Source organism: Choloepus didactylus, chromosome 11 (genome assembly GCF_015220235.1).
Source record: "Choloepus didactylus isolate mChoDid1 chromosome 11, mChoDid1.pri, whole genome shotgun sequence".
In the NCBI taxonomy this organism is placed as follows: Eukaryota; Metazoa; Chordata; class Mammalia; order Pilosa; family Megalonychidae; genus Choloepus; species Choloepus didactylus.
The window spans coordinates 3,595,122-3,614,164 of record NC_051317.1 but is presented as its reverse complement, the minus strand read 5'-3'; the positions used below and the strand labels follow the sequence as shown (position 1 = coordinate 3,614,164).

Genomic DNA, 19,043 nt, shown 5'->3' with positions numbered 1-19,043 from the left:
CTTACACTGGGCTTTTCTTCGACTCTCCATTTTAGCATAAGGGTCTTAATAAGCAAACACCCCAGGATTATCCTAATCTTGCTCACCCTCAGCGCAGCTGCCTACCAAGACGTTTCAGGCAAGCATTTGGGGTCTGTGTTCCGATCCGACTAGCAGGAGGGTGTGGGTTGACTTTTGTGCTTTTTCCTCTGACCTTGGGATGTCCCTTCAAGGTGCCTAGACCATTTTAGCATGCAAGAGGGAGTTCTGCGGCCAGTGAGGAGGCTCTCTGCTTTAGCCCTGTAAGGGGAGATTGGATTTCAGTCCACACCTAGACTTCTAAACATCCCCTCCCTACAGCATGGGGTGAGATGACTTGTGGTCCTGGAGATGGTGGGGAGAGGGAGATGGTGAAGCCATAGTTTAGCTGGGACTCTCGGCTCCTAATGTTACCATAGTTTTAGCTGGGCCTCTCAGCTCCCAGTTTTTACCTGGGAGTCTTAATTCTTAATTCTGCAGGAAGAAAACAGTAGCCCTGATAGGCGAAGAGCCTGGAGGCACAAGTGATTAGAAACAGCTATTTGGGTACAGAGTAGGGAACCCAAACCTCCTAACTCAAGGCCCTTTCTGCCGCTTCAGCATGCTGGATGCAAACGTGGTGGCCTTGCACAGGAAGGCTGACCCCGGATGGCTTCACTGCCTGCTGATCTCTGGGATTGACCTCTTCCGAATCTACAAAGCGGTGGTCCTAGAACTGACCCTGGGCATTTGGGGCACGCTCAAACCTTACTAGGGTGCTTATTAAAGGCATCCACAGAGAGTCTTATTTTATAGGCTGAGTGGTGTGGGGAGGCCTAGAAATCTGCATATTTAATAAATCTCCAGGTGATTCCCAAGCAGGTGGTCCCTGGGCCATACTTTAGGCTACATTGTTTTAGAAACTGGTCAGTTATGGAACCCACCCCGGTCCTATGGGGCTTATAAACTGGGATGACCAAGAAGGGATCATTTCTCCAGGCTGTTCAGAACAGAGATGGCAAATACAAATGCCTACAGGGTCCTGGCAGGGAATGTAATTGTGCAATTGCCTGGCTTGTGTGAGACAGGAGGAAATCCTGGAGCCTAAGAGAACGGCTCTGCCTAAAAGCATTTCAATGAAAGACCCCTTAATACACCAGGCTGACCAAACAACACAGGTTTGGCTGCAAGGTGTCAGTGCTACAGTTAACCAACCTTTTAAGACCAAGGGGTCCTCTCCAGTGCCTTCTACTCTTCCTACAAACAGCTTCTCTACCTTGATGCTATTTTTCACCTCAGAGTCTTTTTTACACTATGATGGCTACTAAGAATAGCTGGGACAAAACCATTCATTCAAGGGGAATTCTTTTTTTTTTTTTTTTTTTTTGAGACAAGAGCAGGATGTAGTTCAGTCCTAGACTTCTTATAAGGTATTAGGGATAAACTGGTTATATACATCTAAGAGGAATTCACATTTAGGGTTAAAAATCTATTCTCACCAGGGACCCCACTTCCCCCAAGCTAACGCACTTCATTCTGGGTTTCTGAAATTCTGTTAGTTGAAAAAGTTTTAAGTGGACTCTCTTCCCTACCACCACCCTCTTGGGAAAAAAAGGGGACAATATAATAAATATCAGTAGCATCAGAAATGATCAAAAATTAAATTCACTTTCCAGGTTGTGACTGAGAAGGTCTTATGAATTTTGAATGTCCAGACCATGGCAACTCCAATAGGGTGGAGAAAGGACAGTAAAACATAGCCAAGCTTTAAATTACCTGGACTTCACAAAAAATGAGAGCAGTAACTTAAATCATGCAAGAGATATAGGTTGGGGCAGTGACTGAACTTGTCATTTTTCACTGAAATTACTATCTGGCTGCATAATCAAGCTGGGCTTTAAAAATGAATCGGGGGAGGGGGCACGGTGAGCGAGCTGGGGAAGCAGGGACACCAGGAGATTAATGGCCCATGGTTTTAAATATTAAGACCTATAGTTATACAGCTTCTCCAGCAGGAAAGCTGCCAGGGGAGGGGAGAAGTACGTGCTTAGGGCTGGCTCATTATGTTGGTTACCACTTCTGGAATTGCACCAGGAGAAAGTCTTGTTTGGTTTGGATTTCCAGGGAGATGGGAAGTTGCCTTCCCGAGATCTGAGAGTAAAGCGTACCAATACCACTGTTTCTCACGGATGTTTATTTTTAACATAAAAGGAATCGGGAGGCACAACCTCTTTAATGTACACCCTCCTACTCAAGGGAAACCAATGAATCAGCCTGGAGAGGAAGAAACAAATAAGATGGAGTCAATGCATATTTCTACCTGCCCTCTCTCTTCCCTCTGTGGGGGACCAAAGAGAGTAAGGAAGTGGAATGAAAACAGCATCTTGATTATTGGGCTATAATAAATGATTTCTTAGCTTAGAATAGGGAAAGGAATCTCCCTCCAATCTCTTAAGATCTATGATGGGAATGGTTGGGCCAATTCTGAATCTTGCTAGCCTCCCTTTAACCATCGCCAAAGTCAAGGGTGACATGGGTTTCTTTAGGCCAAGTCATCTTCACCCCCTGCACAGTTCTGAATGACTCACAGGGCAGTGCTCAGGGCCATCATGTGATGGTGAAGGATGGTGATGATGAGACTGCCACAACCACGGGGAAGAGGGTGCTGGTGCAGTGACATCGTCAAAGGCAGCCACGGGAAGGAAATTATGGCAGTGCTCTGGTGTGGTGCAGGGATGGCAGTGACGTGGCAATGGGGGTATCAGGGATCACCATAGTCAAGTCATATGTTCCTAGAGGATGAGAATTCTCCAAGGCTCCTTATCGCACTTGGAATAGAATATAAGGTCCTCAACATGGTCTAAAACGACTGTGTGATCCACCCCTACCTACCTCTCCAACACAATTCCCACCACTCTCCCTCTTGCTCATCCTACTCAAGCCAACACTGTCCTCCTTGCTATTCCAAAAGCCATGCATGCATGCTCCCAGGGCCTTTCGTCTGCTCTTCCAGCTTTCTGGGACACTCTTCCCTAAGACTGCCTCATGACTTGCTCTCTTCCTTCATTCCTGTTTGCCTGCACACCCACCTAAAATACCACTAAAATATCATCACGCTCTGTCCCTTCCCTTCCTTTTTTTTCCCAGTATGTATCACTTTCTGGTATTTATTTGTTTATGTTCTATGTTCTCCCACTGGACTATTAGCTCCGTAAGAGCAGACTTCATTTTTTGTTCCTGCTCTATCCACCGATCCTAGCACAGTTCCTTGACACAGTAGATACTCAGTAAGTATTAGTTAAGTGAATGTGTGCACAGTTGGAGGGCTGTTGGTGATGGTGGTGTAGACAGATCAGGGCCCCCAACAAGTCTCCACTGAAGCTCCTATGGTGGGTTCCCATCATCACAGTCAAGGGACAAATAAAAATGGTGACTTGGGTTTTTTTAGGTCAACTCATCTCCATCTCCCAAACAGATAATTTTACATTGCTCTTGCCGGACAGGCCCTTGGTACTACTTGTCTAAGCCCACACTCCGCACAGTCTGAATGGAGCACCTCTGAGCCTTACCTCCCCATCTTAGGAGAGCATCTCAGGACTGGAACTGAATCACCGAGGAGGGATGTGATGCAACCTGTCAGGTGGGCAGGTTCCCCACCACCCACTTTCATGTTACCCCCCCCCCCCACCCAAACTGAAAACTCTGGGGCTCATTCTCCCCAGGGGAACTCACATGCGCTTCAGTTTCTTGTACTGGGTGAAGGCTCCTGCAGGGATGGATTTGATGGAGTTCTGTTCCAGGCGTCTAGGAAACAGAGCAGAGCGGAGTCGGTTACCCATCCATCTGTCAACATGTGGTTACTGAGGGCCTACTGTGTTTTCTAGCCTTGAAGACAAGATGAGCTCTCCCATCACAGGACAGATGTTCTGGCTGCAAGAGGCAAGGTGAAGACTGTGCAACAGCAGAAACCTTACATTCTGACACATGGAACACCCACCCAAGGCTCTGACTCCCTTGGAGAAAGCTACAAAAGATGCCTTCTTCTTGAGGATTCTTGTTCTTGCTTAATGAAAGCTCCCTTTTGGAGGCAGCCATCTTCAGAAAAACCTTTAAGGAGGAACCAAAAAAGAATTTCCCCAAAGGCAAAGAGATAAAGAGAAGAAAGAGTAAAGAGAGATCGACCACAGGCTAGCAATGCCCATCTGTCATGGAACCATGTAATTATTCAGTTAAAAACTCAACCACAAGAGGCTAAACTTGCTTATAACTGTGCCTAAGAGTCTCCGTGAGTGCCTCTTGGTTGCTCAGCTGTGGCCCTCTCTCTCTATCTAGGCCACCTCGGCAGGTGATCTCACTTCCCTCCCCCCTACATGGGATCTGACTCCCAGGGGTGTAAATCTCCCTGGCAATGCAGGATATGACTCCCAGAGATGAACCTGGACCCAGTATTGTGGGATTGAGAACATCTTCTTGACCAAAAGGGGGAAGTGGAATGAAACAAAATAAAGTTTCAATGGCTGAGAGATTTCAAATGGAGTCGAGAGGTCACTCTGGTGGGTATTCTTATGCGCTATATAGATATCCCTTTCTAGGTTTCAGTGAATTGGAATAGCTAGAAGTAGATACCTGAAACTATCAAACTCCAATCCAGTGGCCTTGACTCTTGAAGATGACTGTATAACTGTGTAGCTTACAAGGGGTGTGATGGTGAAAACCTTGCGGCTCACACTCCCTTTACCCAGTGTATGGATGGATGAGTAGAAAAATGGGACAGGGACTAAATGAAGATTGGGGTGGGATGGGGGGATGATTCAGGTGTTCTTTTTTACTCTTGTTTTTTATTCTTATTTTTATTCTTTATAGGTGTAAAGAAAATATTCAAAAACGGATTGGGGTGCTAAAGGCGTAACTATATGATGGTACTGTGAGCAGTTGAGTGTACACCATGGATGATTGTATGCTGTGTGAATATATCTCAATAAAACTGAATTAAAAAAAACTCAATCACGCTGCTAATTGGGTATAGGGCAGGTAGAAGCATCCATGGCTGACTTTGTTTCTAGACTTTTCTATTGAGACTGTTCTGATATGGTGGAGAAACAGCCCTCAAATTTTTAAGCTTCTGGGATAACATTCATCAAACTGACTCCCTGACATCCCATAGGCACCAGGAGCCCAGCCTGGACCACTCCCCTGGCCTGCTGCTGTCATCCTCTGTGGCTTCAACCTCTTATGGACTTTGCTGAAATCCTTCCTCTACTGTTACTCTGGAAAGAACAAGAGAACTGCAATCCCTGAGCTCAGAACTTCCTTATTGGGGAAGAGGCCATGGAGTGTGAATGAGCATTTCCATTCTTTATCCTTTCATCTCTCAATGACTCCTCATCACCAAGAACAGGTGTGGTGGGAAACAGGCAGGCGTGGGAGGCCCCTATTAGAGGTGATGGATGACGCCTGGCCCAGGCTGAGGGCTCAGCATCTCGTCCTCATCCATCTCCCTTCTCCCCAGGGTGCAGATCTTCTCATCACCTCCTTATGGGATGCTGAGGCTCCCCAAATCCTCAGCCAGGGAGACACAAAAGAGGTATTGGGGGTGAGGGTGGGGAGCAGAAGGAATAGAGCAGAGGAACCGGCTCCCCTCTCTGAAACTACGCCTCGCAGATGCACGTTTCTGGCTGGGCTGTACCCATTCATCTTGAAGAGCAAGCCCCGCTGCTGAACCAAAGAGACAGGCGTATTAATTTGTGCCTCTGCGCTCTCATCTTCATTGGGGGAACACAGTATTTGTTACTGGAACCACTAATGGAGCAGTTTGCCAGCAATTTTCCCATTTCAAACAACAGCTCAGCTGCTAATGTGGAATGGTTTGTCAGGCCTACCCATAACACAGACAAATCACTCTCCAGGCAAAAGAAAGTGGGGGGGCAGGAGGGAGTGAGGAGAGAGGGAGCATCAGGAAAGATCATTCTTGGCTACTGGATGAATAGGGTCTACAAATGAGACTGCCACGGTCTATTAACAATGTCTTTGTGCCCTGCTAGAGGGGGGTGGGGAGTGTACTTTCCTGGGAATGTGATCGCAGGCTTCCTGGAAGGGCCTGACGGGCAGGGGCCTGGCTGACTTGCTCACAGAGAGCCAAGAAATCTGGGCACAAGGTCTCGGAGACCGTGGGCTACTGGATACGGCCACCCACAGAGGCAAAAGACTTGGGGCAGGCGGCCTTGACTGAGAAGTTCCAAGGAGGTTCTCGTTTTCCAGCCAGAAAAAGAGTTCAGCAGGGAGTTCTCAGCCAAGGCTGCGGCTCCAAGGATCCCTGGGGCTGCCAGTCAGGTAGTTTCAGCTCTCCAGGAATCCTGGGATTCACCTGCCACTTTGGCAAGGGATTGCAGCCAGCTGAGGCTTCTGGATGGAGCCACAGTTTGTAAGGATGGCAATCCCTGCAGCTTTTGTAAGAGGATCCCCTGCTCCCAGCCACAGGTCAAGAGCCCTGGCAAGACAGGTCAACATTGGGTGTGTGAAGTCTGCCAGTTCTCTTTGCAGTTTCAGAATCAATTGGCGTCCATCTGAGTAATAGGTATAGGAACTAAGGGAGGCAGATGAATCGATGAGCAGGATGTACTGATATCTGTCCCCAAGGAGTTTAATAAACTGGTGATAGGGGGAGCATCAGCTCAAGATGGTCTTTCAGGGACCATATTTTATTGCTGTCATAATACATAAGGAGAACTCTCATTTATGGAGTCAGGCTGATCGACAGTTATTATCTTTTTTTAATCCTTACAATTACAAGGTAATCTGTATCGGCCCCATTATGAAGATGAGGAAAATAAAACTCACAGGGATGAGTCAAATAACTTGTCCAAAGTCACAGAGTTAGAAAGTGGCAGAACTGGGGTCCGTGTGTTTCCATTGATTGTTCACATTGCTTCTCTCTCTTCTGAAGATGGAGCAACAGAGACCCGGAGACTAAAGTGGCTTTCCCAAAGTCACAAAAATGTTTAAGGGATTAAGACCCCAGTGCTTATTCTGACACATCAAGCAACCTTTGCAGAAGTAGGCACTCAGTCAAAAGGCTATAGAAGTTGAGGGAAGATGGGCTATAGATGCAAAGATGTGGTTTCAGCATAAAGAAGTCACATCTTTGCCTGCTCATCCTGGTGGACACATCACCCTGTTTCCGGTACTCTTCAGACTCTTGCACTTGCTGGGGAATCGTTCTTGTCTTGGCAGTCACTCAGCTTCCGAATATCCAACCCCTTCCAGACTACCATGATGTGTCTTAACCTTGCCCAAGGGGGCATCAGAGAAGTTGTCTGAGAGTTGGGCCATAGTGTTACTAGACAATGTTATCTCCAACATAAATTAAAGACAATAGTAGGGATAAAACAAGTAATAAGAGCCAATATGTATCAAGGGCTGTCTGCCAGGCACTGGGCTAAGACTGTTACATGGATTGTCTAACTTAATATTTGCACCCCTATGAGGCAGATCCTATTAGTTATTACTGTCCCACTTTAGGCATAAGAAAATTGAGGCTCAGAGAAGTTAAACCACTTTTCCAAATTCACAAAGCCAGGAGGAGCTAGAGTTGGGACTCAGACTCAAGTCATCTGACTCCAAAGCCTGAACTCTTTGCTAAGAACACCCTCTGGAGTCGAGGCACCTTAATTCTTTTGGTCATTGCCAGCTCATCCTCTGGGAAAATGGCCCCCTGTCAAGGGAGTAAGGTTGATATGTGTGTATGTACATGTGTGTGTGTACATATTGCATGCATATACTCACACAAAGTCTCTCTGCAGCAGATATCCCCTGGTAGGCTTGACAAATAGCCCAGTCCTACAGCCTGGAAAAAGGTTGCAAAGCTCCATACTCCCAATGGGAGGAAAAAAATCAGCATAAAGGGCAAAGAGACGCATTAGCATCAGCACAAACTGTCACATTTAGGGATGTGTCTGAAGCCAACAGCTGTTTTAGAGCTCTCTTAACTGGCACATGTGTCTTTCCTTGTCTGGCAAACATTCTTCAGGCTGCAAACTGACTTAATATAACTAACATAAAAACAAACATAGAAATCAAACATCTGAGCATCTTCCTGCACCAGCAAAAACAACTGGAACATCTGATGGGGATTTCAGCCATTTGCTCTCTGTATTGATTTGCCCCAGTTCCTCAGGTGCTTCCTGAATGATCTGTCATTTGCAGACATGTGACTGAACACAATATATTTCTAGCAATATATAAGTCAATATGGTGCCAGAGAGACTGGCAGGGCACAGCTAGTACAGGGGCATAGCTACAAGTTCCTCTATAAGGAAGCTGTGGAGCTGGGTGGAAATGTTAATTGTGGTGGTGGTGGTAACTGTAAGGATGATGATGATGAAGAACATCTGCTATTTATTGAGGGCTTTTTATGTCAGACACTGGGCTCTTCACATATTGGCTCATATTATTCCTTTCAACAGGACCAGGAAGCAGGTATTATTACCAACATCTCCATTTTATGAAGGAAGACATTGTGGTACAGAGAGGCCAATTTGCCTAAGATCAGGTGGGCTAGTAAATGGCAGGGCCTGGACTTGAACCCAGGATGGTCAGATGCCTGTGTTATTAACCCCTGGGCTAGACTACCTTCCCCTGAAGCCACTTTGGTGGTTCATTCTTAACCCTTTCCCATTTCTCTTAGTCTGCCCTTGACTTGTAAACTCTTGTTAGGATGCCCAGACCCTGCTGAAGAAAGGATATTCCGAATTTATCCTTCCCCCAAGTCATCAAGCGGTTCAGTTCTCGATGCTTTTGTATGCCTGGAACAGGGCGGAAGGGAAGGTTAAACCCCAAGGTTGATCTCTGAGCTCAACTTCTGGGCCAGCCCCTTTCTGGCTTCTCCCTTTCTTTCCCTTTGCTCCTGGTGGTTCTTCAGAAAGGTAGTAAGTCCTAGACACCCACTGTCAAGTTTATATGTCTGGTCAACAAAAGATGAGGATTGGGGGTTTGTCTGACATGAGCCATTCCTAACCTACTGCCTGCAGAATGCCTGGCATTGCCATGGAAAACAGAGGTGCAGACAGGAGCCAGATTTGCTGTTCTTATTATATGCATGTGCCCAGATGCTTCCATCAAAGAGAAAAAAAATCATCTTAGAAAAAAGGAATACAGAAGGTATGGGAACTTGAGACTAAATCATTCTGTCATATCACATATGTATACATGTGCATGCCTGTTTTTGCTTTGTAGACTCCCCGTAGTAGTAGCTTCCAATCATTGCACCAGCTTTCTACACCTTATGTTATTGAATAGTCATGGAAAATCTTTAGGTGGGTATTGTGACCCTCTTTGGCAAAGGAGGAAACTGAGGCATGAGATGTTCAGAAACTTGCCCAAAGAGGCAGATCTGGGATTTAAGGCCAGGACTGTTTATTTCAAGGCTCTGTTCTTAGTTATCCTGTTGTTCATCACCTTCTCCTTGACACACCCATCCCCAGTCCCACCCTGTATCCTCTCCTGGCCCACAGCAGTTCCTCAGAAACCTGGTATGCTCAGAAAATGTAAAGAATGACTGCTGTAGACGATGTCCAGAGCCCTGCAGCCCTTCTATTCTGTTTGCTGTTTTCTTTTTGTTATTCTTTTAGCTGTTTAAAAAAAAATTCCCTGGTGACCAGTGTAATGGGGGAATATTTGCTTTTGTAAAGCAGTTGTCTCCCCAAAGCAGATAAACAATGGGGTTGAGGTGAAGCAGGTGGAAAGCGGGGCTACTTTTTTCCCTGGGTACTCTCCCATATGACTTGGCATTTAAACCCATCCAGAGTCTCTCCCCTCGTGGACAGGACATGAGTCCCTGGATAACACCATGTAGGGATACAGAACAAAAATGGAAGATGATGGGAACAGAGGTTAGGAAGGGGCTGTAGGTGAAGACAATCCCTCCAGAGCTTTGAAGACCCAGGAGGGTGGTCCAAAGACCACAGAACCGAGAAACATGTGGGCCTCTGGCTCTTCCCAGAATCTTCCCCTGCTGGAGTCTGGATCCAGTTCAGAGAAACAACAGGGAGCAGCATGAACGGCACAGTTGATGGGAGCTCAGTTTCGAGGAAAATCTGCAGTGAACCATCTCGCTGTGGGTTCTTTGGAAGAAAGCTATTTTTAGAGGAATTGGCTCTGGTATGCGGGGAGACCAGCACACGTTCCTCTGAGCGGCTTTGGCTTTGAAAACATCTAAGAGAGTCTGCCAGATTGCTTTGTATGTGAGAGTCCCACCTAAATCTTGGGGATTGCAGAACCCCTCTGAAGGTGAAGGTGATTTAAGAGGATCCCCAATAGTTAAGGTTTGGGGCAGGAGGCTTGGAGAGCCTGATGTGGGCTCAGCATTCCTACAGGGAAAGCACAAATCTGGATTCTATAGGTAGCATGGACAAGAGGTGGAATTCTTGATATTACAAAGAAAAAGTCACCTTCAGATGTCTTTGGGATGATAAATCAGACATTTCCTATTAATCCTGGGGTTTATCCTGCAGTTTCAACTCTCAGCAATCTTTTTTCTTGCCTTTCAATCTCCCCCATCTGCTGTCTTTTCTCACTGCTCAGAGCATGCATTTTAGCTATATACTAAGACTTTCATACAGGTCCCCAGGTACAAGGTTTGTTGCCCTTGGGAACAAGTAGGCTTCCCCCCAGATCCTCTCACATGTCACGTATCTCACGACTCTAACCATAGAAACTTGCCTCATACGCTTTAAAATCTCAGCTTTGTTTTGCCACAGAGGAGAATGAAGCAGGCACAGCAAGAAGAGGAGAAGGGCTGGGTGACCCATATGGTAGGCTGCAGGTGCCAAATAAAGCAGGGGAGGACTTCTTTCCACGAATGCACAGATTTTCATGAAGATGAGCTACTACCAGTTCCAATTTATTATGCAAGTGGTTAGTCTAGTTCTAGAACCTGCTCTCTTAGCCAAAACCCGTCAGAGACTCAACTGAGCTTCATGGAGCCATCTCTTAGGTAGGCTAAATTGTCCACTCCACCTCCTGGGACATGGTTTCTTACCCTCCTCACCATCTTGTGGTGAGAAGCGTAATAGCAGTGGCAGCAGCAGCAGTAGTAAGATAACAACAATCATTGCTATCATGCCACCGGGCTACGCATTTCACAGCATGCAACATCACCTTCATGTGAGCCATAAACGAGCTACTATTAGTCTCTGCATTTTACAGCTGAGGAATCTGAGGCTCAGAAAAGTTACCTGCTAATGGCTCAAGGCAGGGCCAGAGTTAGAATGTGGGTCCATCTAGAGCCATGGTCTACACTCTTTAAGTACCAGGTTGTTGTCTGCAGCTGCATATTTTTAGAAATACTCTAGCTAGGTTAGTCATTCCACGACTTGTGGATTTCATAAGCTAGAAGGCTATAGATCTTTTATTTTCACAATTAAGACAGAGAAAGAAAGGAATGATGTTTGGGAGTCTCAAACGAGATGAGTGTTGGCAGGAATTCTGTCTGCATCTAGGGACGACCAGAGTCCCATCCTGGCATGGAAGGAGATGGAAGGAAGAGAGGGCTCTTGTAAAGGGTAGGAAATGGTAAATGTGTGTGTGTGTGGGGGGAGATGGGAGTGAGAAGTGAAGTGGAAAAACCATTGGTGGGGAGAGGGAGAGAAGGAGGAAAGTGAATTAAGGGCAGGAGAAAATGATGAAGGGGGAAAATGGTGGAGAAAGGGAGAAAGAGGAAGGACAGAAATAAGGAGGCAAGATGGAGCAAGGGAAGCAAGGGGATGGGCTGGAGAGATAGGTGAGGTCTAAGTAAATTCCCTGGAAAGAGGGGATCTCTAAAGCTGGAGCAACAGACCAAGAGAAGTGGAGGAGAGATAAACATGAAGTTGATTAACGGTTGGTTCTTGGCCAAAAGGAAGACTGAGGGCTGAGTGGAGATGGACCAAAGCCACAGAAGGCATGGACATCAGGCAGAAGGACCACCTCACTGACAGCTCCAGCCTGCAGCAAGTCTGGGGAGGTGTGGATTATGTGCACTGGGGCCAGGGCAGAAAGTTTTAAAGGGAATCAGAGAAAAGCTGGCAAAGTAGATGAAGAAAGGAGCAGAAACTGAGGCACCACCATTGTAAGACATGTTTTTACCCATTTCAATCAGGGAAAAAGTAAAGCTCATAAAACGGCTCTAGGACCTGGCCCTTCATTACCTTTTGGACCACATCTCTTACTGCTCCCTTTTGTTTACCCCGCAGCACACTGGCCTCTGGCACTCCAGGCAAGCTCCCACCTGCGACTTTTGCACTTGACATTCTCCCCATCTGCAACACTTTTTCTCCAGGTATCCACTTAGTTCTTTCCCTGCTTCATTTTTCTTCATAGAACCTACGATCTTCTAACACACCTAATTTACTTCTTTGCTTATTGTTGATCCACCCCCACCAGAATGCAAGTGCCCTAATGGCAGACATTTGGTCAGTTTTGTTCATGTCTGTTTTCCCCAAAGAATAGAACAATGACTGGAACACATTAGGCTCTCAAGAGATATTTGTTGAAGTAATGACCGCAGGAATGAAAGAAAGATTCAATGGACCATCACTCTGGAATGAGTTGGGAACAAAAGGGCATGTGGAGGGAAAAGAGAGCAGAGAGGCAAGGGAAATTTGTGTCTTGTAGTTGGAGGGGTCTTACGGGTGTTGTTTTCAATTGGAGGGACCTGGCTAATGATGTTTTCAATAAAGCCGTATAAAGGTGAAGTCAGAAAATGAAGACAACTGTTGTCATTAAAGAGTCACAAATGTCATGCGACTGTGAACTTGCAATCAGCGTGCCTGACCATGCACTCCGCCCATGATGAGACTTTGCCATTTTCCAATGAATGAGGGATGGGTAGGCAATATTGAGCAATGTGGGCAAACAAATTCTACCGGAATTTTGAACATGTGTGTACTCACTCACAAAGACATGCATAGTGTCAACTCTTTACTTAGAGATAAAACCCACCTAATTTAGGGGACAAGTTTCTGATTTGAAGCGATTAACAGCTCAGTTCCTTTCTCAGATAGTCCTAGCTATAGAATCGGTTCATCATTTTTATCCTTTCCACAACAGTGCTACCACCGGTTTACAGAGCACTTACCCAGGTGCCAAGGACTGTATTAAGTGCTTTGTGTGCAGTATTTTGTTTATTTTTCACAATAACCCATTGAGGTGTAATACTATAATTATCACATTATTATGGATGAGAAAACTAAGGATGAAAGAGAGCAATTATTTTGCCCAAAATCACACAGCTAGTAAACAGAACCAGGATATAAACATAGCATGACTCTAGGGCAGGGATCGGTGAAACTTTTCTATAAATGGCCAGATAGTACATATTTTAGGCTTTGAGGGCCATACAGCCTCTGTCACAACTAATCAATATGGCTGTATGACAGCAGCCATAAAGAATACATAAACAAATGGATGTGGCTGTGTTCCAACAAAACTTTATTTACAAAAACAGGCGGTGGGCATAGTTGGCCCACGGGCCGTTATTTGCTGACTCTATTTGGCTTTTAACTACCGAGCTATCATTCCTAAACTCCAGGCTCCCAGGAAAAGCATGGACAGAGAACAAAGGAATTCCCGATGAGTTTTAACGGTCAGCTCTAACAGCCTGACAAGCTGCCAGCCTAGCAGGGGATTGGCTGAGCCAGAGAGATGAGCTCACCAAGGACCAAGGGGCAGCCAGTGGGGGCACTTACATTTCCATGATGCCTTCCGGCAGGTTGGTGGGGATCTCCGTCAAGCCCTTCCCTCGACAGTCCACGATATTATTACTGCAAGTGCAGGCTGAAGGGCAGGAGATGGAGTTGGCATTGCAGGACGGAGGCTCTGAGTGGGAGCCTGTGGGGCCAGAACACAGTGGTCAACTCATTTCAGTGTCAAGAGCCCCCTGAACTCCTGTGTCCCTGAGCCAGCTTCCTGAGGATGCAGTGGTACCTGATAAGCTCTCTGAAAAATCATTAGCTGACATCTCCCCTCACCTGGGAGACATAGCTACCACTGGTTACATATTCTGCAAAGAGAAGAGATTCTGAGCTTGACCTATTTCTGGATTGTTCTACCTGCTCTGTCATCCCATCATCCTACTCTTTCAGAGAAAGAGGAGCTCTCAGAGCAGTCTTGCATGAAAATATACCTCTGGAATCCAAAGGGCATATACTGCATATACTGGAACGACTTTCTCAGGGGTGCCCGTTGTCTAAATGGTACTCCGTAGTTTTTGACTTTTACCTGGTGATTGGATCCTGAGTATAGGCACACTTTCAGTGCTTTCTCTGGTGTCTGAAAGCCACTAGAGAAACCAAAACCAGAGGGGAGGAAAAATAGTGGCAGGATTTCCCCATTTGGGACACAGATGTTGTCAAAGTGTCAATGGAGTCATCAGAATTTCCAAACATCTTTTATGTCCAGGTAACATGCAAATAAAACTTATCTGATTAGGAACAAAGTAAGTAAGTTAATATGTATCTTGGAATCAGCTCTTAATTTTGTTTGAGGTGAGAACCAGTCTGAATTTAAAACGAAGTGATAAAACCCCAAGAAAATGGCACCCAAGGAGTTTATTAAGAAAGCCAAATCTTGATAAACACGCATTACTAAACTAACTCAAGAGTCAAAGAGCCACCAAGAATCTTAATCACTTCCTCTGGTGGTAACATCAAATCTCTAATACCAGAAGTAAATTCAAACATTTTAAAGACATTGAAAAATTTTTCATGGTATGACTATTTCCTCAAAGAGACGTAACAATCTTAAACACGTGGTTAGTTTTGCAAATGCAGACATTATGCTTCAAAAGGCAAACACAACCCAACAGCCTGCCCAGGACCTCATCCCCTGCCTGCTGGATCCAGCTAGAAGGGAATATTTCAATGTCTTTCCAGATTCTCCCATCAGAGCAAAGGGCTTTGGGACCAAACAGACTAACTCTGCAGAACTGCTCTCTGCCCAGACAAGGAACTCTGGCTGGAAGCTCTTGGATACAGATTACACACGAAACGTGGAAAATGTCTGCAGGGAAAAAAATTATTTTGATTTGACCCTTGTTCACTGGAGAAGCTGAGTCTGGGAAACCAGAGTGAGTCCAGCTGCAGTGGTTGAATCAGAGAACCAACCAGGCCCGGGGCAAATCCTCCTCTGGACACTAATGAGACTTCAAGTGGAGGGTCCCACTGTCCAAGTTCAAGTCCCCTGGCTTGGGGGTGGTCTCTCTGTAGGGGCCCAAATTGGTGCCTGGGGCTTCATTTGGAATGTTTGCTTTCCCCCAAAATTCCAACACAATGATCAAAGATTCCTTTGCTTCCCTTGACCTCACCTATACATGTACAAAACAAAAATTTAAAAACATCTTCTTAGCTGGGCTTCTTGATAAAATATTCTTGCTCAGGGTACAGGGACTCCAAAGTCACCAGTTCTGCAGGGATCCCATGGAGATCATGGAAAATCCCAGAGAGATGATGACTTACACTAAAATCCCAAATTGGAACATTCTCTTAGAGATAGAGATGATTCTGGTTTTGTTCCAAACTGGGGGATTTCTGAGAAAATGGCAACACCAGAGAGCCAGCCTGCAGGAGCCTCAGATGATGATTAGGAATTTGGGAGTGTAGCGGCTGAGAGGGTGGGCTCTGGAGTGCCACTCACTTTGAATCCTGGTTCTGCCATTTCATCCTTATGTTCCTATGCCTCAGTCTTCTGCATCTGAGAAATGGGGGGAAACCATACTTATTTCTTAGCATGGTTTTGTTGTAAAGGCAAAGAAGTTAATGCATGTAAGGTATTTAAAAGAATGCATAGCACATAGTAAGGGTTCAGGAATGTCAGCTGCAACTATCATCATCACCATCATCATCATCATCATCATCAATCCTCTGCTACTAATTGGCTGTGACACCTTTGGCAAGTACTTCTCTGAGATTTTTTTTGTTTTTTTGTTACCACCTTGGCAAATAAGGGTTTGGTCTGCATGGTTCCTGAGTCCTTTCTGGGTCTAAAGTTCTACTCCTGTTTTTCAGCAAAATGGAAGCAGAGGAAGTAAGACACCTTGCAGTGCCTTTCCCTCTCCCCCACTCTTTTTTTTAGTTGGCTAAGAGGATCTACAGTGTGAAGGGCTCCCATCCCATCCCCCACACCAAGAGAGGCTGCTCTTTGGCCTCAAATGTCAGGGTTTCTTAAGTACAGATTGTGCCCTGCAAAGAAAACTGCCACGCCTGGCCATGCACATCAAGGAGCGAGTGCCCTGATGAAAGTCAGGGAGAATCACCGCGCACCAGCACCTTTCTGTTTGAGAAATGTCAGGGGTCCCATGGAGGGCTGGGCCCTGAGCTCTGCATTCTCCCCATTCAAGGGGAGAACCATCCCTCTTTTGATCTGTCAATATTACTTGGATGGGATGTGTAGGAAAGTGGGGGAAGAAAAGCATTATATTCCAGGGCTCGCATTGGCAACAGGAAGTTCTGAAATGGAGTTTTCTCAAAGATGCCCCTTCTGACTTCCATGCTGAAGTTAATTCTGGCCCAACAGACCCAGGTTGCAGCCTCAAGCCCCTCTGGGAACTAGCTGGGTCTTCCACAGGGTGGCTTGGATTTTGTTGACAGTGTGCACTACATTTCAAGGGATGTCATCAAGGTAAAAAAAAAAAAAAAAAAAACAGCCTTTAAAAAAGATTCCTTAACCAGGTCACTAATGACACCTTTAATTATGAAGAGTGAAACAACAGTAATTATAGCCTCTGTCAGCACCCCATCTGGCAGGTCCCCAGCCAGGCATTCACGCATGGTGAGGACATCACCCTCTTGTTTAAACAAAACATTTCAGGTTTAAGATGGGGTTTAAAGGTGGATCTGCTTTCCCTGGAAACATTCTTCCTTGGCCCAGTGAATCAAGCCCAGTTTCCTAGAGGCTTCTACCTGCTCTGGTGGCAGAAGTTCCTCCCTTTTGCTTTCCATCTTTGGATAGACTGAGACCAAAACGTAATTCTATAAGGGCAGCCACATCTCGTCTATCTATTCTCTGTTGTCTCCCCAGTGCCCAAAATAGGGCCCAGCAAAAATACGGACTCAATAAACATACATTGGAGGCATGAGAGGATGGATAAATGAATGACATTGGCCCAGAAGCTGTCCGGCGTGGGCCCTGAGGGCTGCCAGGCTCTGGAAGTGCATGCTTTTTCTGGAAGGGCCCCAGAAGCAGGCGTCCTGAGTTCTGGGTGCCCTGGGCTCTGGGTGACAGGATCAACCATCAAGGTGAGATGGAGTGGCTGAAGGTGAATGGGAATCTCATGCCTTGAGTTCACTGCTTTCCACCACAGCCCTTACGACTGGAAAAAGCCATTTGCCCAGTCTTCCAGGGCTCCCTCTGGGCCTGATCAACTCTGCACAGGTCAGGGTGTCCGAGCATCCACCGGAGCCTCTGAGCACATCCGCTCCACCCAGCCTTTCCTTTGTATACTTGTTGGGCAAGGTACATTGTCAACAGATTTCCAAGGAGGGAAAAATGGAGAAACACCTACCTTTCTACCCAGCAAATTATATGACTACAAGCCAGGAAGCAAAATACAATGGGAATAGAGTTTTTAAATCAGGATAGAAAATGACTCTCTATACATATCTTTGAAGAAATGGAAATTCCTGATCTTTGAAGAAATGGAAATTCCTGAATGTATGTCTGCATGTATGCACATGTTGTTTCCTTTTGTATAAAATGTGTCATGGGTCTCCTGAACCCACGTTGACCTTGAGTGAGCCTGTCTACTGGGTATTACATCTTCTTCTCCCTGGCAAAAGAAAGTAGTCTTCAGTTTGAGCATGCAGATGGACTAGCACTTAGAACCCCTGCAATCTATTTTCTAACGTTCTATTATACACTTAGGAGTGTATACAGACTTGCTTTTCATGTCTTCGTTTTTAAATAAATGCCCAAGCTCTCTGATCCTAGAGCTTCTGTGGTGGAACTGAAATGCTCCTCCACTGAGGTAGAAGGATGTTCTCATCCAGAATAGTAAGATGGGGATGAGGGCCAAGGACCTGTCACCCCCTGGGGGCCCATCTCACCTATACTTGATCGTTCTCACCACTTCAGCTCCAGAATCTCAATCTGGAGCCAAGGCCACCTTCATGCCAAACAAGGAGGACAGTGGGATGCCCGGCTTTCTCATTTCTCCTAAGACTCCCTGGACCATGGCTGGATGTCTTGAGGGAGGGCAGGGCAGAGCTCTGGGGGATGGAAGCAGCCAGCCTTTCCCTGTTCTTCACTGATCGTCAGGGGGTGCTGCTTCCCAGCCCAGAGGGCACCCAGGCAGAGGGAGGGCACTGCTGCATTCCCAGCCATCCTCTCCCGGGGAAAGCCCCTGTGATCGCTAGCATCCTCTAGTTACCCCATCTCTGCTGATAGTACAACTTCCCTTCTAGTTCTGAGAGAGAAGAAAAGACAGAACAAAGACCATGGGGGTCTGGCTTCTGCCCCAGCCCCCACCTCATTGTTTTATTTTTTTTCCTCCTAATCGGCAAAATTTGATGGTCATCTCACTGAAAGCAAAAGGCCCTTATTAGCAGTCTAGATGAATGGGGCAGAGATCACTGAACTTCAGAGCTAGAAGGGCTCGTGGAGATGGAGAGGAAACAGAAGCCCAGAGAGAAGAGAGAACTTGCCTTAGTTAGTGGCCAAACCAGGGATACTCATCATCTTCACAGTGGCAGGTAACATTTGTTGAATGTTTACTGTGTGCCAGATACTGCATTAAGGGCTTTCTATATAGGACCTTGCTTCATCCTCATCAAACCCAAGATTTAAATTATACTATTACTAGTCCCATTACACTGATGAGGAAATGGAAGAATTGAGAGGTTAAGCCACTGTCGAAGAGTATAGAGCTAGTAAATGACAAACTTCTAACTTTTGGCCCAGTGCTCTTCTCACCGTCTCCCCTGCTAACAAGACATTGAAAAATGCCTTTTTATTGTCATGAAGTTGAAAACCATGAGAGCCCTGGGATCTCAGGAGGCAGAAAGAGCAGGCACAGGGGC

The 19,043-nt window shown here is 46.0% G+C and overlaps 1 protein-coding gene across 1 annotated transcript in view; it reads right to left on the bottom strand.

Moving 5' to 3' along the window:
• Positions 1-19,043, bottom strand: part of SLIT3 (slit guidance ligand 3) — a 621,868-nt gene that overhangs the window by 112,773 nt on the left and 490,052 nt on the right. Inside the window, exons 9-10 of the mRNA XM_037798880.1 lie at positions 13,719-13,860; positions 3,730-3,801 (exon numbers count right to left, since the gene is read on the bottom strand). Of these exons, the coding sequence (XP_037654808.1) occupies positions 3,730-3,801; positions 13,719-13,860 (214 nt within the window). The remainder of the gene's footprint in view (positions 1-3,729; positions 3,802-13,718; positions 13,861-19,043) is intronic.